Source organism: Lutra lutra, chromosome 15 (genome assembly GCF_902655055.1).
Source record: "Lutra lutra chromosome 15, mLutLut1.2, whole genome shotgun sequence".
Taxonomy (NCBI): domain Eukaryota; kingdom Metazoa; phylum Chordata; class Mammalia; order Carnivora; family Mustelidae; genus Lutra; species Lutra lutra.
The window spans coordinates 12,701,356-12,722,917 of record NC_062292.1 but is presented as its reverse complement, the minus strand read 5'-3'; the positions used below and the strand labels follow the sequence as shown (position 1 = coordinate 12,722,917).

Sequence of the window (21,562 nt, the reverse complement as noted above, 5' to 3'; positions counted from 1 at the left end):
CCACTGTTCCTTTCTCTCGGAGCCTCTCTGGCATCTGCTCTGTAGTTGTGGTTCCTAACCTTTGGGCTGCAGCACCCCAGACTTCTCTAGGGGTGGGAATCCATGCACATATTAAGTACCATCTGTGGGTGAATAAATAATATGTCTCGTAAATGTGTGTTAATCTTTTTCAAATACATGTAGCTGCTGTTTTAATTAATAAATCCCTTAAAAGCATTATAGATGTTTTGCTGCTGCTTTTTGTGATGGATATTTTCACTCAGTGGTAAAAGAACTACTGTATAGACAGATATCTGCCGTATTTTTTTGACATTAAAAAAGGCTGTTCATGTTTGAAATAGTTAGGACGCACTGCCCTCTGAGATAAAGCATTCCGAATTCCACTTCACATTTTTCACTGTTGCTTTGCTTTTGCTCTTCCTGTCTCTTTGATTTGTCAGTTGCTTAAGGGCAAGGGTTATAGTTCTTCCTTTTATCTTTCTGTAGTGGTTGGCCAAGCCATAGCCCCTGGGCCAAATTCAGCCCATCGCCTGTTTTTGTTTTTTTGGTGTTTTTTGTTTTTGTTTTTTTTTTGTAAATCTCCAGCTCCTAGTTTTTACAGATGACCATTTGCAGTCAGTCTGATGATAGGAGACACTGTGAACCCCAATTAAATGCAACATGATCCCTCCCAAGAAAAAATTCCATTCTTCTTATTAGTAGGCCCGTATTGCAAAAAATTGCATTCAGCTTTATATTTTAAATTTTGCCTATTAAAAAATGTATAGAAATATGTTGGAAAACAAATTTGTCATGTAAATAGCTATGTAATATACTCAATTTTGCCTCTTGGCCTATATAGCCCAAAATTACTGTCTCAACCTTTGCAGAAAGTTTACTGACCCCTGCCTTAGAGTAGTTGTTCCCAAATTTGTCTGCACATCTGAATTATCGGAGGGGCTTTATGTATGTATATTTTCCTCTGTCCTGGAGATTGAGTCAGTACATGGAACTTGGGAACCTGTATTTTTAATAAGCTACATGGTTGTTTAGGAATCACTGACTTCTGGTGCATTTGTAGGGTTAAACTCCCGAGAGCTAATGAAATGGATATTGGATTAGATGCCAGAGACAGCCGATTATTTTCTTATTTCAACATTTATGAACTGTGGGGCCTTTTCCAAGTAATGACTTGTTCTGCAGGTTTTTACACAATTTCTGGTTCATTTGTTTATAGATAGTTTTGCTTTATCCCCTACAGCTGTTAATTCCTTTACCTTTTGGGATTCATGATAACTGCTTTTAGAATCTAATGGAAGTTACGTCTCCCTCTCTGAAGTGCTCCCTGTATTAATTTCCTATGACTGCCATAACAATTTACTTCAGAAGCATGTAAAATAACAGAAATTTACTTGTTCACATTTCTGGAGGCCACAAGTTGAAATCAAGGTGTCAGCAGGGCCACTCCCTGCAGGGGCACTAGGGACATTCCTTGCCTCTTCCAGCTTCTGGTAGCTGTAGACATTCCTGGGCTTGTGGCTGTATCACTCCAGTCTCTGCCTCTGGGGCACATTGCTGGCTCCTCTATGTCTTTTCTTTCTGTGTCTTTTATAAGGACATTTGTCATTGATTTAGGGCCATCTGATAATCCAGGATAAGCTCCTCTCAAGATCCTTAGTTTAATCACATCTTTTACCCTACAGAGTAACATTCACAGGTTCCAGAGATTTGACATGGATACCTTGGGGGTTAGGGGGTGGACATTTTGGGGCTTACCACAGCACCTTTGCACATGCTCAGTTTTACAGTTTCAAGGGGTTCATAACTCTCTGAAGTCCATATATGGACTCCATAGACTCCAGGTTTGAACTTGCTCAGTGAGAAGCACCTATGCCTACAGTGTATTCTAGTTATTAGTCACTATTCTCTCCTTTCTGTCATGCTCTAACGTTCATCACCCTGATCTTGAAATGATGTTGTCTTCTTCTCGTGACCTTAGATTCTTCAATTTAGAGTTCACTTTTTGACTTAATTTCTCTGCTTCCTTTAGGAACCCTTTATCTTCTGATAAGATTTAACTGTTAAAAGAAAAGCTCTCCGCAAGCTTTTTTACTGAATTCTGCAGCAAGGAAGCTAACTTCTGGCAAAGCATGTGTAACTAGTAATGCCTCCAGTGAGAAGAGAAGCTTACCCGGAGTACCTGATATGCTAGGCCTTCTAGCAAGTGCTCTCACGTGCCTTCTTATTAAATCTGAAACCAGCCCTCAGAAGAGGGTCCTATCAGCCCCATTAAGTACATGAGAACATGAAGACTGGTGGGAGCTAAGTTAAGTTGTCCAGTGTGGGTGACAGAGCTTGCCAGGGACAATGCTGTTTTGATTCTCCTGTGAAAACGTAGCACACCTCTCTTTTAGTTGAATGCTTAGTAATCTCAGTAGACAGGGGCTGTCTATGCTTTGGTTTTCAAGGGCCAACAGACCTGGATTTCAGTGGGATTTATAGTGCTTACTTACGGCATTACCTTGTTCAATATCTTCTCAGATCCTTAGCTTTAAGTAAGAGTGACACCCAGCTTGTGTGCCTCACAGGGCTGCTGTAGCAACTGAGGGAATATGAAAGCTCTTCAAAATTGGCAAATTTTACTAATATGTCATATCATTAATTAGTTTCTCATTTGATTATATTTTTAATACTTTGTTCTTTAGCTATCCTAGATTTCAAAGTTTAGGAATATGGTCAAGCCTTAAACCAGAGGCTGTATTAGTTCCAACTCTGAATTTCTTTGCTAAAGACCTCTTGGGTGCTTGGCTGGTGTGAGTGCTTGTATCTGCTTTCCCCTCTTTCATTTTCGGGGCATCCCCAATTTAGTCTAGCTCAGCTCTGCTTAGGATATCTACATATGTGATCACTTTCTGATCAGTTCTCTCTCCTAAGTCAGTTTTTAACTCATTGCGTCTTTGCCATGGGCTTGGTTGGTGGCTCTGGAGACTCCCCCTTTTCTCTGTCCTCTTTCCCCATTTCTTCATACTCTCATTCATTTAGAGATAGTTTCTTATCCAAAGCTAATAACCCATCTCTCTTACTTCATCTCACTGATTTCTGTCTCCTGTCTTTGCCCTTGTCTTCCAGGATATAAAGACACTACACACATTCTCATCCTGAAACAATACCCCTCACTTAACAACTACTCTCCTCCATCCCCACAGCCCCTCATTCTTTCCCTCCATCCCACATACTGCCTATTCCTTTTCCCTGCTGGCTTTCTGTGGTTTATAAGTTAATATTCAAGATTCCGGTGCTCTAGTACACTGGCCCAAGCCTGCTGCTCAGTCTTATCTTCTGGTATTCCTTTCCTTTCCTTCTTCCAGTTACAGTGCAAAACTTCCCTTTGTTTGGATTCCATTCCTTCCTGCTTGCTCAGGAGGAACATCCCTCCAGTGTTAACGTCCTCTTTCTTTAACTTTCATAAAAATTCTCACGTTTCCAGTTATACTTGCGAAGTTGGAGGATATGGTAATCTGGGTCCACGCTCCCAGATACCAGCAAGAGACTGGAGCTGGACAGTAGCCGCCCTCTTTCGGGTGGGGCATGCACTGTTTTAACACAGTCCCGCTGCTTCCTCCTCTCAGGATGCCACTTCTCTTACCTTTGTCACCTGCTTGGTGACAAAAAAGGAATTTTCTATCTCCTGGCCTAAATTCTAGTATCTGACTTTCAAAAGTATCTCTGTCATCTGACCTTGTATTTACAGATACAGCCTTATTTTTCATCCTTCTCAGTACCAGCTACCTGTTCCAGAAGGTGTCTATCCAGGCAGGCCCTTGTTCCCCCATGTCTTTGGTATCTCCTCCCTTCATGTGTTAGCTCACAATGATTTCTTCATCTCCCACCTCCTGAGGTGCATATTTTCATCGATAATGCATTATTCCCCAGTGTGTCTTTTATTCTCAATAAGTGAACAAACTTCTTGCGGGCAGAGATCATGTTACAGCCATTGGAAAGTTTGCTTAAGTGTCATATGGGAGAAAATGTATCTTTTAAATAACTAAATTACAGCTCATTGAGATGCTAGGGAATGAGATGCTGGCATGAGGCTAGGCACATGACAGGTGCAAATGACAAGGAACAGCGGATCCATGATTCTGGTCTTAGGTTCACTCCAGGGCATACATCTGTGGGCTGGAAAGGCGGGCAGAATTGCCTGTGCTATTTAAAATGGTCTCTTGTTTCAGTTTTTTTTCATTTCTCGTTTCCCTTACCTTGTACTTTTTCTCTCTCTCTTTTTTTTCTTTCTGCCAAGGTCCTGTAGTTGACTTTCATGAGTTAATTTCTTTGTGATGGAATCCCAGGATACTTTTATGTCCCCACAGTGTTAGAGCCTGTTTCTCTCTGAAGAGAATAAAACTAGTTTAATGAATGAATACAGCAGTCAGTGCTTTGGGGGATAGTGAGCAGGAGGTGATGCACATTAATTATACTTACCATCTGTATGTTTTTCTTTATAACTACTTTGGTCAGGCAAGAAGCAGCTTGAGAGTTCTGTTTCTTGCATTTGATTTAAAATATCTGTGAAGGGAGGGATTTGGGTTCAGATATCTCTAAATTCCTTTCTTTTTTTTTTTTTAAGATTTTTTATTTATTTATTTGACAGAGAGAAATCACAAGTAAGCAGAGAGGCAGGCAGAGAGAGAGGAGGAAGCAGGCTCCCTGCTGAGCAGAAAGCCCGATGCGGGGCTCGAACCCAGGACCTGGGATCATGACCTGAGCCGAAGGCAGCGGCCCAACCCACTGAGCCACCCAGGCGCCCCTCTAAATTCCTTTCTAATTCTAAACTTCATTAAAATCAAAACCCCTACCATTTTTAATGGTCAGATTCTAAAGCTATTTAAAGCTCTAGTAGCAAAGCAAAGAAGTACCTACATTGTACACTTATTTCTTGGCAATTTGGTGTGATCTTTAGAAATTAGAATTTCCCTTCTTCCAGTTCCTCATTTCAGGAACCTGAGGCAGGTAGTACTGAATTCTATAGCTTAAACTGTCCCAATGGAATAAAATTAAAGTAGCCTTGATTAAAATTCTGATCTCTGAATTTAGTATAGTGTTCTATAGGTAACTGAAAGCAGCTATTTAAAAGGTTGAAAAAAACAAAACTGAGCAAATTGAGAACTTTGCAAAGAGTGAAGTACTTTTATTGGAACATACTAGCAAAAGAAACTTAAGAGGTAAGTCTTAGCTACTTCAGTTCTCAGTGGTTTAACAAAATATATTTGGACCGGGCTACTTTGGGGGAGAGGTTGTTGATGAACGTGAGAAAATGGACATTTAAGAAACAAATAAGAATGTAGTACCTTAGTAAAACCTTTCATTATTACTTTGTTCTGGGGTGGGTGGGGGGAACTCACTGAATTACAAAAGTAGGAAGTCAATGCCGAAAACTTGGAGAAATAGAACAATACAAAGAAAGTGGAAAAGCAAACAAACAAAAAACAAAAAAACAAAACAAAAAAAAAAAGAAAAAGAAAAAGGAGAAAAACCAGAGCAAAAATCATTTGTAGTTCTGCCATGCTGCAGTAATCACTCTTCTTGGTTATCACATTTCACCCTCTGCCTCTAGCCCCCAGGCAACGCCTCATCTGCTCTCTTTCACTATAACTTTGTCTTTCTGAGAATGTCATATAAATGGAATCTTTTGAGATGAACCTCTTTCTCTCAGCATGCTTATGAAAGTCACCCAAGTTGTTGCATGTATCATTAGAATGTTCTTTTTTGTTACTGAGTACTAGTCCATTGAATGGACATACCACAGTCTACATCCATTCAGCTATTAAGAGAGATTTGGGTTGTTTCCAGTTTTTATCAATTATGAATAAAGCCAGTATAAATATTTCATGTACAGGTTTCTGTGGTATGTAAGTTCCCTTTTGTCTAGAATAGGAGTAAACAAACTATGCCCCATGGGCCACATTTTCCTTTTGTTTCTGTAAGGCTCTATGAGCCAAGAGTGACTTTTACATTTGTAAACCTTTGTAAAAACCAACAACAAAAGAATATGCAACAGAGACATATGTGGCCTGCAAAGCTTCAAGTATTTACTGGAAGTTTGCTGATCCTTGCTCCAGGTAAATACCCATTTTCCTGTGTCATATGGTAAGTGTATTTTTAACTTTATGGGAAACTACCATACTGTTTCCAGAATGGCTGTACCTTTCTACATTCCCATCAGCAGTATCTCCAAGTTCCAGTTTTTTTATTCTTGCTAAAACTCAGTATTAGTATTTTTAATTTTAGTCATTCTAATAAGTGTTTACTGGTTGCTCATCCTGGTTTTAATTTGTATTTCCCTAATCACTAATGATGGTTGAACATCTTTTCATAGTCGTTTGCCATCCTTATATGCTCTTTGGTGAAGAATCCAATTTTTTGGCCTAGTTTTTAATTAGGTGGCTTGTTGTCTTACTGCTAAGTTTTCAAAGTTTTTTATATATTCTGGATACACAGATAAAAATTCTTTGTAAGCTATGTGATTGTATATATTTTCTCCCAGTCTTTTTTATCCCCTTAACAGTATCTCTTGCTGAGCAAAAAGTTTAAGTTTTGATGAAGTCTAATTTACTGATTTTTTTTTCTTTTATGGATTGTGCTTTTTATATCTTGTCTAGAACACTTTGCTTAGCCCCAGGTCATGGATGTTCTCCTAAGTTTTCTTCTTAGAAGTTTTATAGTTCTAAGTTTCACATTTAGCTGTCTGATCCATTTTGAATTAGTTGTATAAGGTATGGGTTGAGATTTCATATATTTTTTAATTTTGTTTGTTGAAAAGACTTTTATTTTCCTTCATGAGATTGACTTAGCACCTTTTTCAAAAATCACATAGCCATATTTGTGTGGTCTATTTCTAGCCTCTCTTTTCTGTTGATCTTTATGTCTGTCCTTCAGACACCATTTTGATTACTGTAGCTTTTTTTTTCTTTTAAGATTTTACTTATTTATTTGACAGAGATCACAAGTAGGCAGAGAGGCAGGCAGAGAGAGAGAGAGGAGGAAGCAGGCTCCCTGTTGAGCAGAGAGCCCGATTTGGGGCTGGATCCCAGGACCCTGGGATCATGACCTGAGCTGAAGGCAGAGGCTTTAACCCACTGAGCCACCCAGGCGGCCCTTGATTACTGTAGCTTTATAGTGGGTTTTAAAATCGGGTAGTTTGATTCCTCCAACTTTATTCTTTTTCAGAGTTATTTTGGCTATTCTAATTTGTTGGTCCTTCTTTATAAATTTTAGAATCCTATTATCTGTATCTGAGAAATTCCTACTGGAATTTTGATTGGAATTACATTATATTTGTAGATTATTTTGTGGGAGGATTAGCTTTTTACTGTGTTGAATCTTTCAATCCACAAACATGATATTCATTTCGTTTTGCCCTTCTGTGATCTCTTTCATCACTGTTTTATAGTTTTTATTTATTTTTTATTTACTTATTTGACAGAGAGAGAGAGATCACAAGTAGGCAGAGAGGCAGACAGAGCGAGAGGGGGAAGCAGGCTCCCTGCTGAGCAGAGAGCCCACTGCAGGGCTTGATCCCAGGACCCTGAGATCATGACCAAAGCTGAAGGCAGAGGCTTAACCCACTGAGCCACCCAGGCTCCCCTACTGTTTCATAGTTTTTAGCATACAGATCATATCTATGTGTTTTATTTTACATTGATATCTGAGTATATTTTTTTAACTATTGTAAATGGTATTTAAATTTTTTTTTATTTCCTCTTGTTCATTTCTAGTATAAAAAAAGATTGACATTTTGTGTGTTGACTCTATATCCTGCAACTTTATTAAACTCATATAACGAGAGGTTTTTTTTGTTTTGTTTCAAATTTTTATTTAAGTTTTAGTTAGTTAACATATGCTGTAATATTAGTTTCAGGAGTAGAATTAGTGGTTCATCACTTACATATAACACCTAGTACTCATCATAGCAAGTACCCTCCTTAATACTCATCACCCATTTAGCCCATTGGCCACCTACCTCCTTCCATCAACCTTCAGTCTGTTCTCAATAGTTAAGAGTCTCTTAGGCTTTGCTTTCCTCTTTCTTTTTTTTTTCCCCCTTCTCATATGATCATCTGTTTTCTTTCTTAAATTCCACATATGAGTGAAATCATATGGCATTTGTCTTTCTCCGACTTATTTCACGTAGCATAATACACTCTAGTTCCATCCACATCATTGGATGGCAAAATTTCATTCTCTTTGATGGCTGAGTAACATTCCGTTGTATATACATATATATACCACATCTCCTTTATCCATTCACCAGTTGATGGACATTTGGGCTCTTTCCATAGTTTGGCTATTGTTGCTAATGCTGCTATAAAAATCAGGGTGCACGTACCCTTCAGTGAGATCTTTTTGTAGATTAGTTGGGATATTCTACATAGACAATCATGCCGTTGGAATATGAACAGTTTTATCTCCCTTTCGAACCTGTATGACTTCCCTTGCATTACTGAACTGGCTGGGGCATCTGGAATATTGTGAAATAAGAGAGAGGAAATTTGATATTCTTGACCAGTTCTGAATCTTATGGGGGAAGCATTAATATATAATTACTACTAAATAATATGTTAGTGATGGGTTTTGTGTAGAAACACTTTGTTATATTGAAGAAATTCCTTTCTATTCTTAGTTTACTAGGAGTTTTTATTATGAATGGATATTGAAATTTGTTAATGTTTTTGTGCATCAATTCATATATCTTGGTCCATTCAGGCTGCTGTAATAAAATATCAAAGGTTGGGCGGCTTATAAACAACAGAAATTTCTTGCTTACAGTTCCAAAGAATGGGAGGTCTAAAATCAAGGTGCCAGCGTGGTCAACTTCTAGTGAGGGTTCTCTCCATCTTTCGTGGCCTTCTCACTGTGCCCTCACATGGTGGAATGGGCTGGGGAGCTCTGGGGGATCTCTTATGAGAACACTAATCCCACTCACGACGGCCACACCCTCATGACCTAATTACCTCCCAAAGACCCCACTGACTATTAGCAGCACCTTTGAGGGTTAAGATTTCAACATACAGATTTTAGGGGGACACAGCTGTTCAGATCATAGCAATCTGATCACACAGTTTTTCTTATTTAGACTATTAACATGGTGGATTACATTGATTTGTAATATTGAACCAACCTTGCATTCCTGTGATAAATCTTACTTGGTTGCGGTGTATACTGTTGAATTCCACTTGCTAATATTTGTTGAGGATTTTAATCTGTAATCTCATTTGTTTTTTCTGGCTTTGATATCAGAGTAGTGCTGGTCTCATAAAATAAACTTGAAAGTATTCTCTTCTGTCTTCTAGAAGAGATTGTTTAAAATTGGTGTTCTTTTTCTAAATGTCTAGTAGAATATGCCAATAATACCATCTGGGCTGGAGGAATTACTTTTGGAGAATTTTCACTATAATCAATTTCTTTAATAGAGATATACTATTTCAGGTTATTTATTTAATCTTTGATGAGTTTGTTAGTTTGTGGTTTTCAAGGAATTGGTCCTTTCACTCAAATTGTCAAATTTATGTTTGTAAAGTTGCTCATAATATACCTTTAATATTTTTAATCTTTGTGGTATGCATAGTGATGTCCTTTCTTTCATTCCTGACATTGATAATTTTGGGTGGTTTTTTTTTTTTTTTTTTTTTTTTTTTGGTTAGTATTGCTAGAGGTTTATAAATTATATTGACTTTCTTAAAGAGCTTCTTTTGGTTTCATTGATTTTCTTTCTCTGTTTTCTATTTTATCGATTTCATTGGTTTCTGCTGTTTTGATTCTTTGGAACTCTGTTACCCATTTGGAACTTATTTACATCCATCAAAGTTTTTAGATTTCAGTGAGTTTATTCACTGATTCAAAGAACATATTAAAAAGTCATGTCTTCAAAATCTCTGCATGTGTTTTTCAGTCAGTTTTATCATGGTGTAATTTGCAACAGTAAAATTTCCCCCAATAGTTTATAGCCTGTGAGTTTTTGACAGACAAATGCAGTTACATAATCAGCATCACAATCAAGATATACAGCAGTTCTATTACTTCCTAAAATACATTTTTGTGCTTTTAACTTACTTGTTTTGGTAACTTAACATTTGTAAATAGAAGCATTTTTGCTCTTTGTTTTAAGAAAGTTACCATAGTTTTTAGATCAGAAACCCCATAGCTCTTTGCTTTGTATGCTTATTTATCTAGCACTTTCTATAATAAATAGCCAGTACCCAGCATCAGGGATTTAACTAAGCTATAGGACTTACATGTAATAAATTATTATATAGCATTAAAAATAAGGTGGAGGCATATTTGATGATAGCAATTTTATATGATATATTAAATTTCAAATGGTATAACATAATATGTTAAGTATCATTCCTTTTTTGCTTTTATATTTATATTAAATTTACATAAATTTATACACATAGAAAAAATCATTGGAAAATATACTACAAAATTTTTAATAGTGTCTTCTTATTTCTGGACAGTGGAATTTTGGGTGATTTTCTTCTATGTGTTGTTTAGTATTATTTTAATTCACTAGAATTACTTTTCATCATATTTTTAAGTAATACCTTAAAAGGTAATTTTTCTAGGTTGTATTTGAATTTTATTATAATTTTTATGATATTAATATTCAGTGATTTTCTTTAATTATGAGTATGTAATCTGTTTACTACTGAGCCGTATACTAAAACTGTGTATACTTTCACTTTCCTACGTGATGTTTCCCCTAGAATTAGTAATTTTTGTTCTTTTTTCTATTTTTCCTTTGCTTGCTTTTCTTTTTTTTTTTAATATTTTATTTATTTATTTATTTGACAGAGAGAGAGAGGGATGTTGAGAGAGGGAACACAAGCAGGGGAAGTGGGAGAGGGAGAAGCAGGCTTCCCACAAGCAGGGAGCCCAAAGTAGGGCTCGATTCCAGGACCCTGGGATCATGACCTGAACAGAAGGCAGACACTTAAAGCCTGAGCCACTCAGGCACCCCTTCTTTACTTACTTTTCTATGAAATGATCACTAATTCAACTCCAAACTTCTTGTCAGTTTTAGAGTTCTCAAGTCATTCAGATGCTGTCAGTTTCATCTTTTTGGGCAGTCTCTCTGGGAAACCCCTAACTTACTCCGATTTGTACTGGCTATCCAGTAAGTCTAGTATGCAACTAACATCCTGGGACCTCCCTTTCCAGTCATCTGAGAGTTCCTTTTGCCTGTCTCTGGATTTGCATTCCCAGTTTCTTACATCATAGTTTTATCTTTCTTGGTTTATCCCCTTATTTGGCAAGTACATACCCAGCTTCCTGCAAACAAGAGGTTTGTTTTTTGAGATGTTGCACACCTGAAAATATTTTTTCACTGTCACACATGATGGATAGTGTGGGTAGAGAATTCCAGGTTGGAAATAGTTCCTCTTCAGGATTTTGAAACTGTTTTAACTGTGCTATCCTTTAGCTTTCTGTAGCTGTTTCCCAAGCCAATCTGATTCCTTACCTTTGTTTCCTATTTTTTTCTTTCTGAAAATTTGTGGCATCTTCCCTCTGGCTGCATTGTTCTGAAACTTTGAGTATGTATGCCTTGGTGTGGGTATTTTCATCCACTCTCCACTGGTTGCTGGATGTTTCCTGTCAATCTGGAAATTGACATCCTTAGATATTAATTATTTGATTTCTTTTCCTTTGTTCTTTTTTCCTGGAATTTCTATTATTTGAATGTTAGACTTTGAGGAATGGCCCCCTCACATTAAAATCTTTTCTCTCCTTTATCTATCTTTTTATCTACTTTCCAGATTTCCCTAACTTTATCTCTCAATCTTTCTATTAAGATTTTTATTTTTGCTAACATAATGATTTCCAGCAGTTCTTTTTTCTTCCCTAAATGTTCCTTTTTTTTTTTTTTTAAGCATCTTGTTATTATCTTGGTTATATCACCATCATCATCATCATCTCTTACATCAGTGTATTAATGCTGGTCTCTTTTGAAGTTTTCTTTTTCATGTGTTTGTTCCCTCCAGGTCCTTTATTTTTCTGTTTCTGTCTTTCACATTAAGGGCTTTTTTGGGGTATTTGGTAATAGCACATGTCTGTGCTTTAAAAAAAAAATTTTAACAGTTTATTTAAACTAAAAAACAAAAACAGTTCACCCATTCCCCCTCCCCACTCCCACAACCCTCTGACAACCACCAGTCTGCTTTCTGTGTCTGTGAGCTTGGCGTTTGTTTGCTTGCTTTTAAAAAAGATTCCACACTAAAAAAAGATCAGGGGCACCCGGGCGGCTCAGTGGGTTAAGCCTCTGCCTTCAGCTCAGGTCATGGTCTCAGGATCCTGGGATCGAGCCCTACTTGATCTCTCTGCTCTCTGCTCTCTCTGCTCAGCAGGGAGCCTGCTTCCCCCTCTCTGTGTCTCTGCCTGCCTCTCTGCCTACTTGTGATCTCTGTCTGTCAAATAAATAAATAAAATCTTTAAAAAAAAAAAAAGATCATACAGGGTGCCTGGGTGGCTCAGTTGGTTAAGCAACTGCCTTCAGCTCAGGTCATGATCCTGGAGTCCCAGGATCGAGTCCTGCATTGGGCTGCCTGCTCAGTGGGGAGTCTGCTTCTACTTCTGACCCTCTCCCCTCTCCTATTCTCTCTCTCTCTAATTCTCTCTCAAATAAGTAAATAAAATCTTAAAAAATATATCATACAGTATTTGTCTTTCTCTGACATATTCTACTTAGCATAAACACCTCAAGGTCTATCTATGTTGTTGCAAATGGCAAGACTTCCCTCTTTTTTATGGCTGAATAATATTCCTCCATGTGTGTGTTTTCTTTATCCATTCATTCATAGATGAGCACAGGTTGTTACCATATCTTGGCTGATGTAAATACTGCTGCAGTGAACATGGAGGTGCACATATCTTTTCCAGTTAGTATTTTTCTTTTCTTCAGATAAATGCCTGGAAGTGGCATAGGGAGCTTTTCCTAAATATCTGGGCCCTACTTCTGGGAGCTTGAATAGGATGGGTGAGAGTGGAGGTAGGTTATGGATTGAGTATCTCTACTAGAGGAGCCCTCTCTCTCGTTTCTTTTAGTTAATCTCCATGTTGCTTGGTTCTTCCTCACCAGCAGCGTCCCCTCCATTAATCAGTACCCACTTCCTCACAGCCAACTTTAGTACGTACCCTCAATCCCTTTCTATCTTGCCTCATTTGCTCTGCTATCCCCTAACTTTGGATGAACCCAGTCTGCCTCCAGTGTGGACTATTAATAGCCATAGTTCTTGAGGTATGTGAAATTTTTTCACCTCTTTTTTGGTGGGGAGGGGTCACTCTTTAATCCTGATTATTCATCTTAGAATACCTGACCTTACATGACATAGTAGAAATATGACTCTTTTACTTAATAGTGATTCCCAAAAGTGACTTCAGCTGTCATGTAATCCCGTTACCCAGGACTTCTGTGATTCTATCAATTATATAACATTCATTTTCACTTTATATTTGAGTAGCATTAATAATATCAATATTTCATAAATAAGAAAAATGAAGCACTGAATGGTAAAACAATTTGTGGCATGAATTTTCAGGCATAATTTTTTTTTTTGAACTTAGTACGGTGAGCTCTTATGGTCATATATTAAGCAGCCTTCCTTCCCCACATTAATTCTCTTTTGTAAATCAGTATAATGGCCTTAGCATCACTGTTTTTAAGGAATTCGGATGGATTCATACTGTTTTTATTTTCTCTTTGAGTTGTGAACTATCTTGATCAATACTAGTATATAACATTTGGGGGGGATTTATTGATGATATTGACGATATGTTAGAAAGAAAGAGAGAGAAAGTGTGTGTGTGTGTGAGAGAGAGAGAGAGAGAGATACTCTTTGGCTTTAGTTTTTAACAAGAATTTTAAAAATTCAGTTACAACTAGAGGTTTTCTTCCAGATTTTATTTAGCTGTCCTTCATTCTCTTTGGAAATAGTGGACCTGACCTAGTTCTTTTTTGAAAATTCATTTCATAGAACAGCGTGTTAAAATATTTTTGTTCTTCCAATCCAGTACAGTGTAAGAACTGGCAGGCATCCAGAGCTTCCGTTCTTTAATATGCAAATAATTCTATTCCTTGGTTAATATACTGGCTCCATTATTATACATATAGGTTCTGGGAAAGCAACATATAAACTGAGGAACATAGCTACTTCATACATAAGATAAATGCTTTTTCTCTATAAGCATTTTTATCTTGGTTTTGTTGGTCATGTGACTTTCTAACAGTGATCTTTGAAGAGTGTAATGATTAAGAGATATATATATATGATAAAAGAATAGCACAAATATTGGAAACTAAATTTATTGAATAAAAGTGAGATTTTATAAAATTCAACATGACTTTATTGCTACATCAGGGTAATTTTTTTTTTAAGATTTTATTTATTTATTTGACAGACAGAGATCACAAGTAGACAGAGAGGCAGGCAAAGAGAGAGAGAGAAGCAGGCTCCCTGCTGAGCAGAGAGCCCAACGTGGGACTCGATCCCAGGACCCTGAGATCATGACCTGAGCCGAAGGCAGCGGCTTAACCCACTGAGCCACCCAGGCGCCCCAGGATAATTTTTTAATAAAAATTTGATTGAGCTACCTTCACTTGTTTGATTCAGAATGCTATGTGAGTCTTCGTAAGTTGACACTTAGTTTGAAAATAAATTTTGGCTAAGTTATGGCTGAGAGATAAGAGTGTTGGATTACTCTTAATGATTGTACCCTGAAAGGATTATAGAAATGAACATTAAGAGCCATTTATAATACATAATATTAGATGTCTGTTAAAATATTCTAGATGTTTAAAGTACAGTACCATTCTTTTCCTATAATCGATCAGAGAAAAACCTATAATTTGGGGGGGGAATAGAATGGGAAAGAGAGAAAAGGATGGGGAAAGTTGGGGTGGGTAGGGTATATGCATTTCAGGGGGCTGCTGTGATATAACAGAGTACCACAAACAGGGAGCCTTCAAATAAGAGAGGTTTATTCTCTCATAGTTCTGGAGGTTTGAAGTCTAAAATCAAGGTGTGGTTGTGGCCATGCTCTCTCTGAAAGCTCTAGGGGAGGATCCTTCCTTGTCTCTGGCTGCTTCTGGTGGTTGTCCTCAGGCCTTGGCTTGTAGATCTGTCACTCCAGTCCTCTGCTCTGTTCTCCCATGGCATTCTCCCTGTGTATCTCAAAAGTCCACATTTCCCTTCTTCCTAAAGGATACCTGTGATATTGGACTTAGATGTAGGGCTCACCCTAATCTAATTTTACTCACCCTAAGATGAGTAAAAGCTCATCTTAAATTGATTATCTCTGCAGAGACCCTGTTTTCAAATAAGGTCCCATTTACAGATTTTAGATGGATGTAAATTTGAGGGGGAGGAAGCTATTCAAGCCACATCAAAGGGTTCTAAATTCAATTTAAGAGATTGAAGCTAACTCACTAGTTTATCTACTTTATGTAAAGCAAACAGGTAGGATACGTTTTATGTAAAACAACAACAACTTATTTGCAGTTAAATACACTTACATGCTTTCCCACTGCATAGACCTAGGTATCTAGCATTGTCCATTCATGTGGCAGAAATTGCATTAAAGGAATATTTGGTTATGAAACCTCTGTTTATATAGATATGGAGCCAAAAGACTTTCCACATTAGTCTTAGTAGCTCAGTGTTTATAGAACCAAGCTAGACTTCTCTTAAATGTTTTAACTACTATTAGAATAATACTTTTGTTCTTTTTATTTTATTTTATTGTTTTCCTTTATTTCCCTTTTTTAAAATTAAAATTAAGTTAATTAACGTATATTATTAGTTTCAGAAGTAGAGATCAGTGATTCATCAGTCTTGTATAACACCCTGTGGTTATTACATTATGTGTCCTCCTTAATGTCCATCTCCCAGTTATGCTATCCCCCCAACAACCCTTAGTTTCCTATGATTAAGAGTCTCTTATGGTTTGTCTCCCTCTCTGACTTCGTATTATTTTTCCTCTCTTCTCCTATTCTCCTTTGTTTGTTTCTTAAATTCTACATATGAGTGAGTTCATATGATAATTGTCTTTCTCTGATTAATTTATTTCGCTTAGCATAATACCCTCTAGTTCCATCCATGTTGTTGCAAATTGCAAGATTTCATTTGTTTTGATGGCTGAGTAATATTCCATTGTATATATATACCACATCTTCTTTATCCATTGATTTGTCCGTAGTTTGGCTATTGTGGACATTGCTGCTGTAAACATTGGGGTTCAGGTGCCCTTCAGATCTCTACATTTGTGTCTTTGGGGTAAATACCCAGTAGTGCAGTTGCTGGGTCGTAGGGTAGCTCTATTTTTAACTTCTTGAGGAACCTCCATGCTGTTTCCAGAGTGGCTGCACCAGCTTGCATTCCCACCAACAGTGTTGGAGGGCTGCATCCTCACCAACATCTGTTGTTTCCTGACTTGTTAATGTTAGCTGTTCTGACTGGTGTGAGGTAGTGTCTCATTGTAATTTTGATTTTTATTTCCCTGATGCCGAGTGATGGTGAGCATATTTTTATGTGTCTATTGGCCATTGATATGTCTTCTTTGGAGGCATGTCTGCCCATATCTTCTACCCATTTCTTGATTGGATTATTTGTTCCTGGGTGTTGAGTTTGTTAAGTTCTTTGTAGATTTTGGGTACTAGCCCTTTATCTGATAAGACATTTGCAAATATCTTCTCCCATTCTGTGGATTGTCTTTTGGTTTTATTGACTGTTTCCTTTGCTGTGCAAAAGCTTTTTATCTTGATAAAGCCCCACTAGTTCACTTTTGCCCTTGTTTCCCTGGCCTTTGGAGACAGGTCTAGGAAGAAGTTGCTGTGGCTGAAGTCATAGAGGTTGCTGCCTCTGTTCTCTTTGAGGATTTTGATGGATTCCTATCTCACATTTAGGTCTTTCGTCCATTCTGAGTCTATTTTTGTGTGTGGCATAAGGAAATGGTCCAGTTTCATTCTTCTGCATGTGGCTGTCCAATTTTCTCAACACCATTTGTTGAAGAGACTGTGTTTTTTCCATTGGACATTCTTTCCTGCTTTGTCAAATATTAGTTGACCATAGAGTTGAAGGTCTGTTTCTGGGTTCTCCCTTCTGTTCCATTTGAGCTACATGTCTTTTTTTGTGCCAGTACCATACTGTCTTGTTGATTACAGCTTTGCAATAGAGCTTGAACTCTGGAATTGTGATGCCACCAGCTTCGGTTTTCTTTCTTAACATTCCTCTGGCTATTGGGGTCTTTTCTGGTTCTATATAAATTTTAGGGTTATTTGTTCCAGCTCTGTGGAAAAAAAAAATTGATGGTATTTTGATAGGGAGTGCATTGAATGTATAGATTGCTCTAGGTAGCACAGTTATTTTAATATTTGTTCTTGCAGTCCAGGAGCTTGGAATGTTTTTCCATTTCTCTGTGTCTTCCTCAATTGCTTTCATGAGTACTTTATGGTTTTCTGAGTACAGATTCTTTGCCTCTTTGGTTAGGTTTATTCCTAGGTATCATATAGTTTTTGGTGCAGTTGTAAATGGAATTGACTCCTTAATTTTTCTTTCTTCTGTCTCATTTTTAGTGTATAGAAATGCAACTGACTTTTTCATTTTATATCCACAACACCTAGTAGTGCCTGGTGCTGACGTACTGAATGAGGAATGAATTAATAAAAGAATAGTGTGTGTGTGTGTGTGTGTGTGTGACTGTCTGTCTGTCTGTCTGCATGTGTGGATTATCAACAGAGGCATGATGGGGGAACTTCTGTTGAACAAATATATCTCCCTCCATTCTTTTTACTTTATTATATTTTATTTTTTGAGGGTGGGTTGGTGAGCAGGTGGTGTGAGCAGGGTGTCAGAGGGAGAGGAAGGGAGAGAATCTTTTTTTTTTTTTTTTTTAAGATTTTATTTATTAGAGAGAGAGAGCATGCATGAGGGAAGGGGTGTAGGGAGAAGCAGACTCCATGCGAAGCGGGGAATCTCAACTCAGGGCTCCATCCCAGGACCCCGGGATCATGACCTGAACCAAAGGCCGCTGCTTAATCAACTCAGCCACCCAGGCGCCCTCAGAGGGAGAGAATCTTAAGCAGGCTCCACACCTAGTGCCCAGCACAAGCCTGAAGTGGGGCTTGATTTCATGACCCTGAGATCTTGCTCTGAGCTAAAATCAAGATCTCATGACCCTGAGATATTGATCTGAGCAGAAATCAAGGGTTAGATGCTTAACCTGCTGAGTCACCCAGGTGCCCCTTCCCCAATCCTTTTTAAAACCCAATTGGTGGCATCCCTGCCACAGTGTTCTGCATTTTGCTCTTGTTACTTATAGCATATTGTTCCATGTTAGTATACAAATTATATGATTACATAATATTCCTTTACATAGATATAATTAGTCTCCTTTTTAAATTTTTAATTGTGGTGAAATATACATAACACAAAATTTATCATCTTAACCATTTTTTTAAAGATTTTTAAAAAATTGATTTGAGAGCGAGAGAGCACACATGAGCAGGGGCAGGGGCAAAGGAAGAAGGAGAGAGAGAGAATCTTAAGCAGACTCTACAGCAGCCTGGAGCCCCACGGGGGTTGGGGGGCTTGTTCCCACCACCCATGAGATTATGACGTGAGCTGAAACCAAAGTCAATTGGTCAAGTGACTAAGCCACCCAAGCATCCCTCCTCTTAACCATTTTTAAGTGTATGGTTCAGCATTAAGTACATTTTCATTATTGTATAACCAATCTCCAGAACTTTTTCATCTTGCAAAACTGAAATGCTCTACAAATTGAATAGTCCCCCTCCTAGAAACCACCATTGGTTTTCAATTTCTATGAATTTGATCTAGTCTTCCTTTTGAGTTGTTTTCCTCATTCCTCCTTTTTTTAAAATTAATTAATTAATTTATTTTGGAGAGCGGGCATGAGAGGGAGGGAAGGGCAGAATGCAACAGAGAGAGAATCTTAAGCAGACTCCAAGCTGGGCGTACATAGAGCCTGACGTGGGGCTCATGAGATCACAACCTGAGCCAGAACCAGGAGTCAGCCGCTTAACCAGCTGCGCCACCCAGGCACCCCTTCCTCTTTGCTCTCACAAATAAGGCTGTGGTAACCAGTTTTGCATATGCGTTGGTCTGCGCATAAATAAGTGTATCTGTAAGTTGAATTCCTAGAAATAGAATTTCTGGATAAAAGATTTCTGCATTTCTCAGTTTTGATATATATTGCCAAATTGACTTCCCAAACTGTTGTACCAATTCATACTCCCCACAGCAGCTGTTTAAATATGTTTCAGTAGTTAGCTTGTCAGCTGAGCTGAATTGGAACTTGGGGAAGGAAAGGCCACTGGAAGGAAAGTTGGTGCTACTGCATTTTTCAAGGGGCCGGGCTGGGTTCTCTCCCATGGTTCTGCCTCTATTCCTCAAGGATTATTTGACATCCCTTTAGTGTACTTTTATGCTGCGTTCATTTAAAAGAAACTAAAATAAAAATTTTCCTATACCATATAAGCTCTTTGAGCGTTGGTAATAACATTTGAGTGTTGGTAATGATTAGAATACCTCGCTTTGCAAAGAGGTCCCACAACTTAATACTGTGTTTAGCCCAGCTGAAAATTTCCTTAATACAAATTTTAAAGTCTTTAAAATCAATGAATAGATGCCTTGCTTAAATGGGTTTTAACAGAAAGAAGCAATTAGCAGACCCCTTTTCTCACATGAACTCTTATGAGGAGCTCTGCTATGTTGGGGTGACAGTGAAGGATGGCTGGAAAAGGACGGAGGCTGGGGGAGGCAGAGCAGGTGAGCTCCACAACTCCCCATGCCTCTTGCATCCAGAACTATTACAGGCGGGTGGGTTGGCTTTTTTCCCTTTAGCCGTGTGTGAGAGGAGTGAATACTAACGTATAATCAGCCCCTCATAATTCATGTCAGACATTTGAGGAACCCTGGATGCTTTGACTTGTAGAATCCTGATGCTCAAAACTGCTGCTCAGTTATCTTTTTTCTGTGAAGTGGATTTACTGTTAAATGAGACATAACTACATGGAGATACCAGTGTTTTCCTTAGAGTGTACATAATAGGTTCTGGTATGATGACTTTTTGTCTGGAGGTTCTTAATAAGTGTAACATCTTCATTAGTTTCCTTATTTAAAAATGAAAATACTTGCATATATTTGGAATGTTTTCACATTTTATTATAAAGTAGAATTTGAGGGGCTCTAGAAAGCTCATCCTAATCATGATCAATATCAGTAGTTTAGAATTCATTCACCTAGACTTTTTTTTACTGTATTAAATAACAAAGTTTATTCCTTCACTAAAAAGGTGGAATCAGGCTATATATATTGTTTTGTGATTTGCTTTATTTTCTTGATAAGAAGTCCTTTTTGGGTTCGTGTATAGAGATACCCTCTATTCTTTCAGTGGATTCATACTCTTCCGTGATATCATAACTTTCTATTGACTCCCCTGTTGGTGAACATTTAAGTTCCAATAAACATCCTTTATGCATCTGTCTTTGCCTGTTGGGACAAATGTTTCTGTGGGATAAATTTCTAAGAAGTAAAACTTCTTGGTCAAAGGATGAGCATTTTTACATTTTAATGGATGTTTGGGGGCTTTATAAAATATTATATTGACAGCCTGATACTTACAGGAAGTAAACTTAGCTCAAACTTTTAAAGTTTTAGGTAAGTGATCTCTCATCATTGATGTGTACCAGTTTGTCTAATATAAGGTTTCTAGTAATGTAAAATCTTTAAAGTGACAGCTTTGTTGTTCTTCCAGTGATGGAATGGGGGGACGATATTAAAGCCGTTTCACAAGATGAAGCAGTGATGTTGGTGAATCATCAGGCAACAGGGGATGTTTGTACTCTGATGATGTGCCTCCAGGACAAAGGCCTGGTAAGCACCCTGAAGGCAGGTGAAGGCGCAGGGGTAGGGGGGGGGGCTGATAAAGAATCTGTTTGAGTATCTTACTATGGTTTGGAACGTAAACTTGAATATCTATGCTTTTCCAAAATTGAGAAAATTTAAAGAAAAAATGGAGAAAAATCAAAAGAAAAAATATGTATATATATAATTCTAATTCCAGCTCCAGGACAGGAATGTGGTCTTTCAAAAAAGTAACTGGAAAATAATGTGAATGATATCTCCAGAGAGATCAGAGTTAAGATCTCTCTGGAGATAACTCTGATCTCTCTAGAGAGATCAGAATTAAGATGTTCAGATTGGGAGCTGTCTTGAGGTGAAATGGTGGGTCACTGGTTTGAAAAATACAGGCACAAAAAGCAGTATTGTTTAAGATAGAAGAGTCTAGTTGGTCAGTGAATTAGCTGATCTTGAGGATCTTTAGCCAGAAGAAAAAAAGGTAAACATTTTGGATTTCCTTTACAAAGCAAATTGAAAGGAAAGATATCAGGCCAGTTTTGTTAGGTGTTGCTAGGCTATGTATGAACCTTGGTTTCACATGACTTTTGTTGATCACTAAATACATCCGTCAAAGGGGTGGGTTTAAAATAAATTCAGTCTTTAGCATT

General features: G+C 37.8%; 1 protein-coding gene across 4 annotated transcripts in view; it reads left to right on the top strand.

Annotated features, from left to right (window-relative positions):
* LPGAT1 (lysophosphatidylglycerol acyltransferase 1) overlaps window positions 1–21,562 on the top strand; it is a 121,591-nt gene that overhangs the window by 56,628 nt on the left and 43,401 nt on the right. For all 4 annotated transcript variants that reach the window (XM_047704297.1, XM_047704299.1, XM_047704295.1 and 1 more), the window contains one exon: window positions 20,809–20,927. In XM_047704297.1, the coding sequence (XP_047560253.1) occupies window positions 20,809–20,927 (119 nt within the window). The remainder of the gene's footprint in view (window positions 1–20,808; window positions 20,928–21,562) is intronic.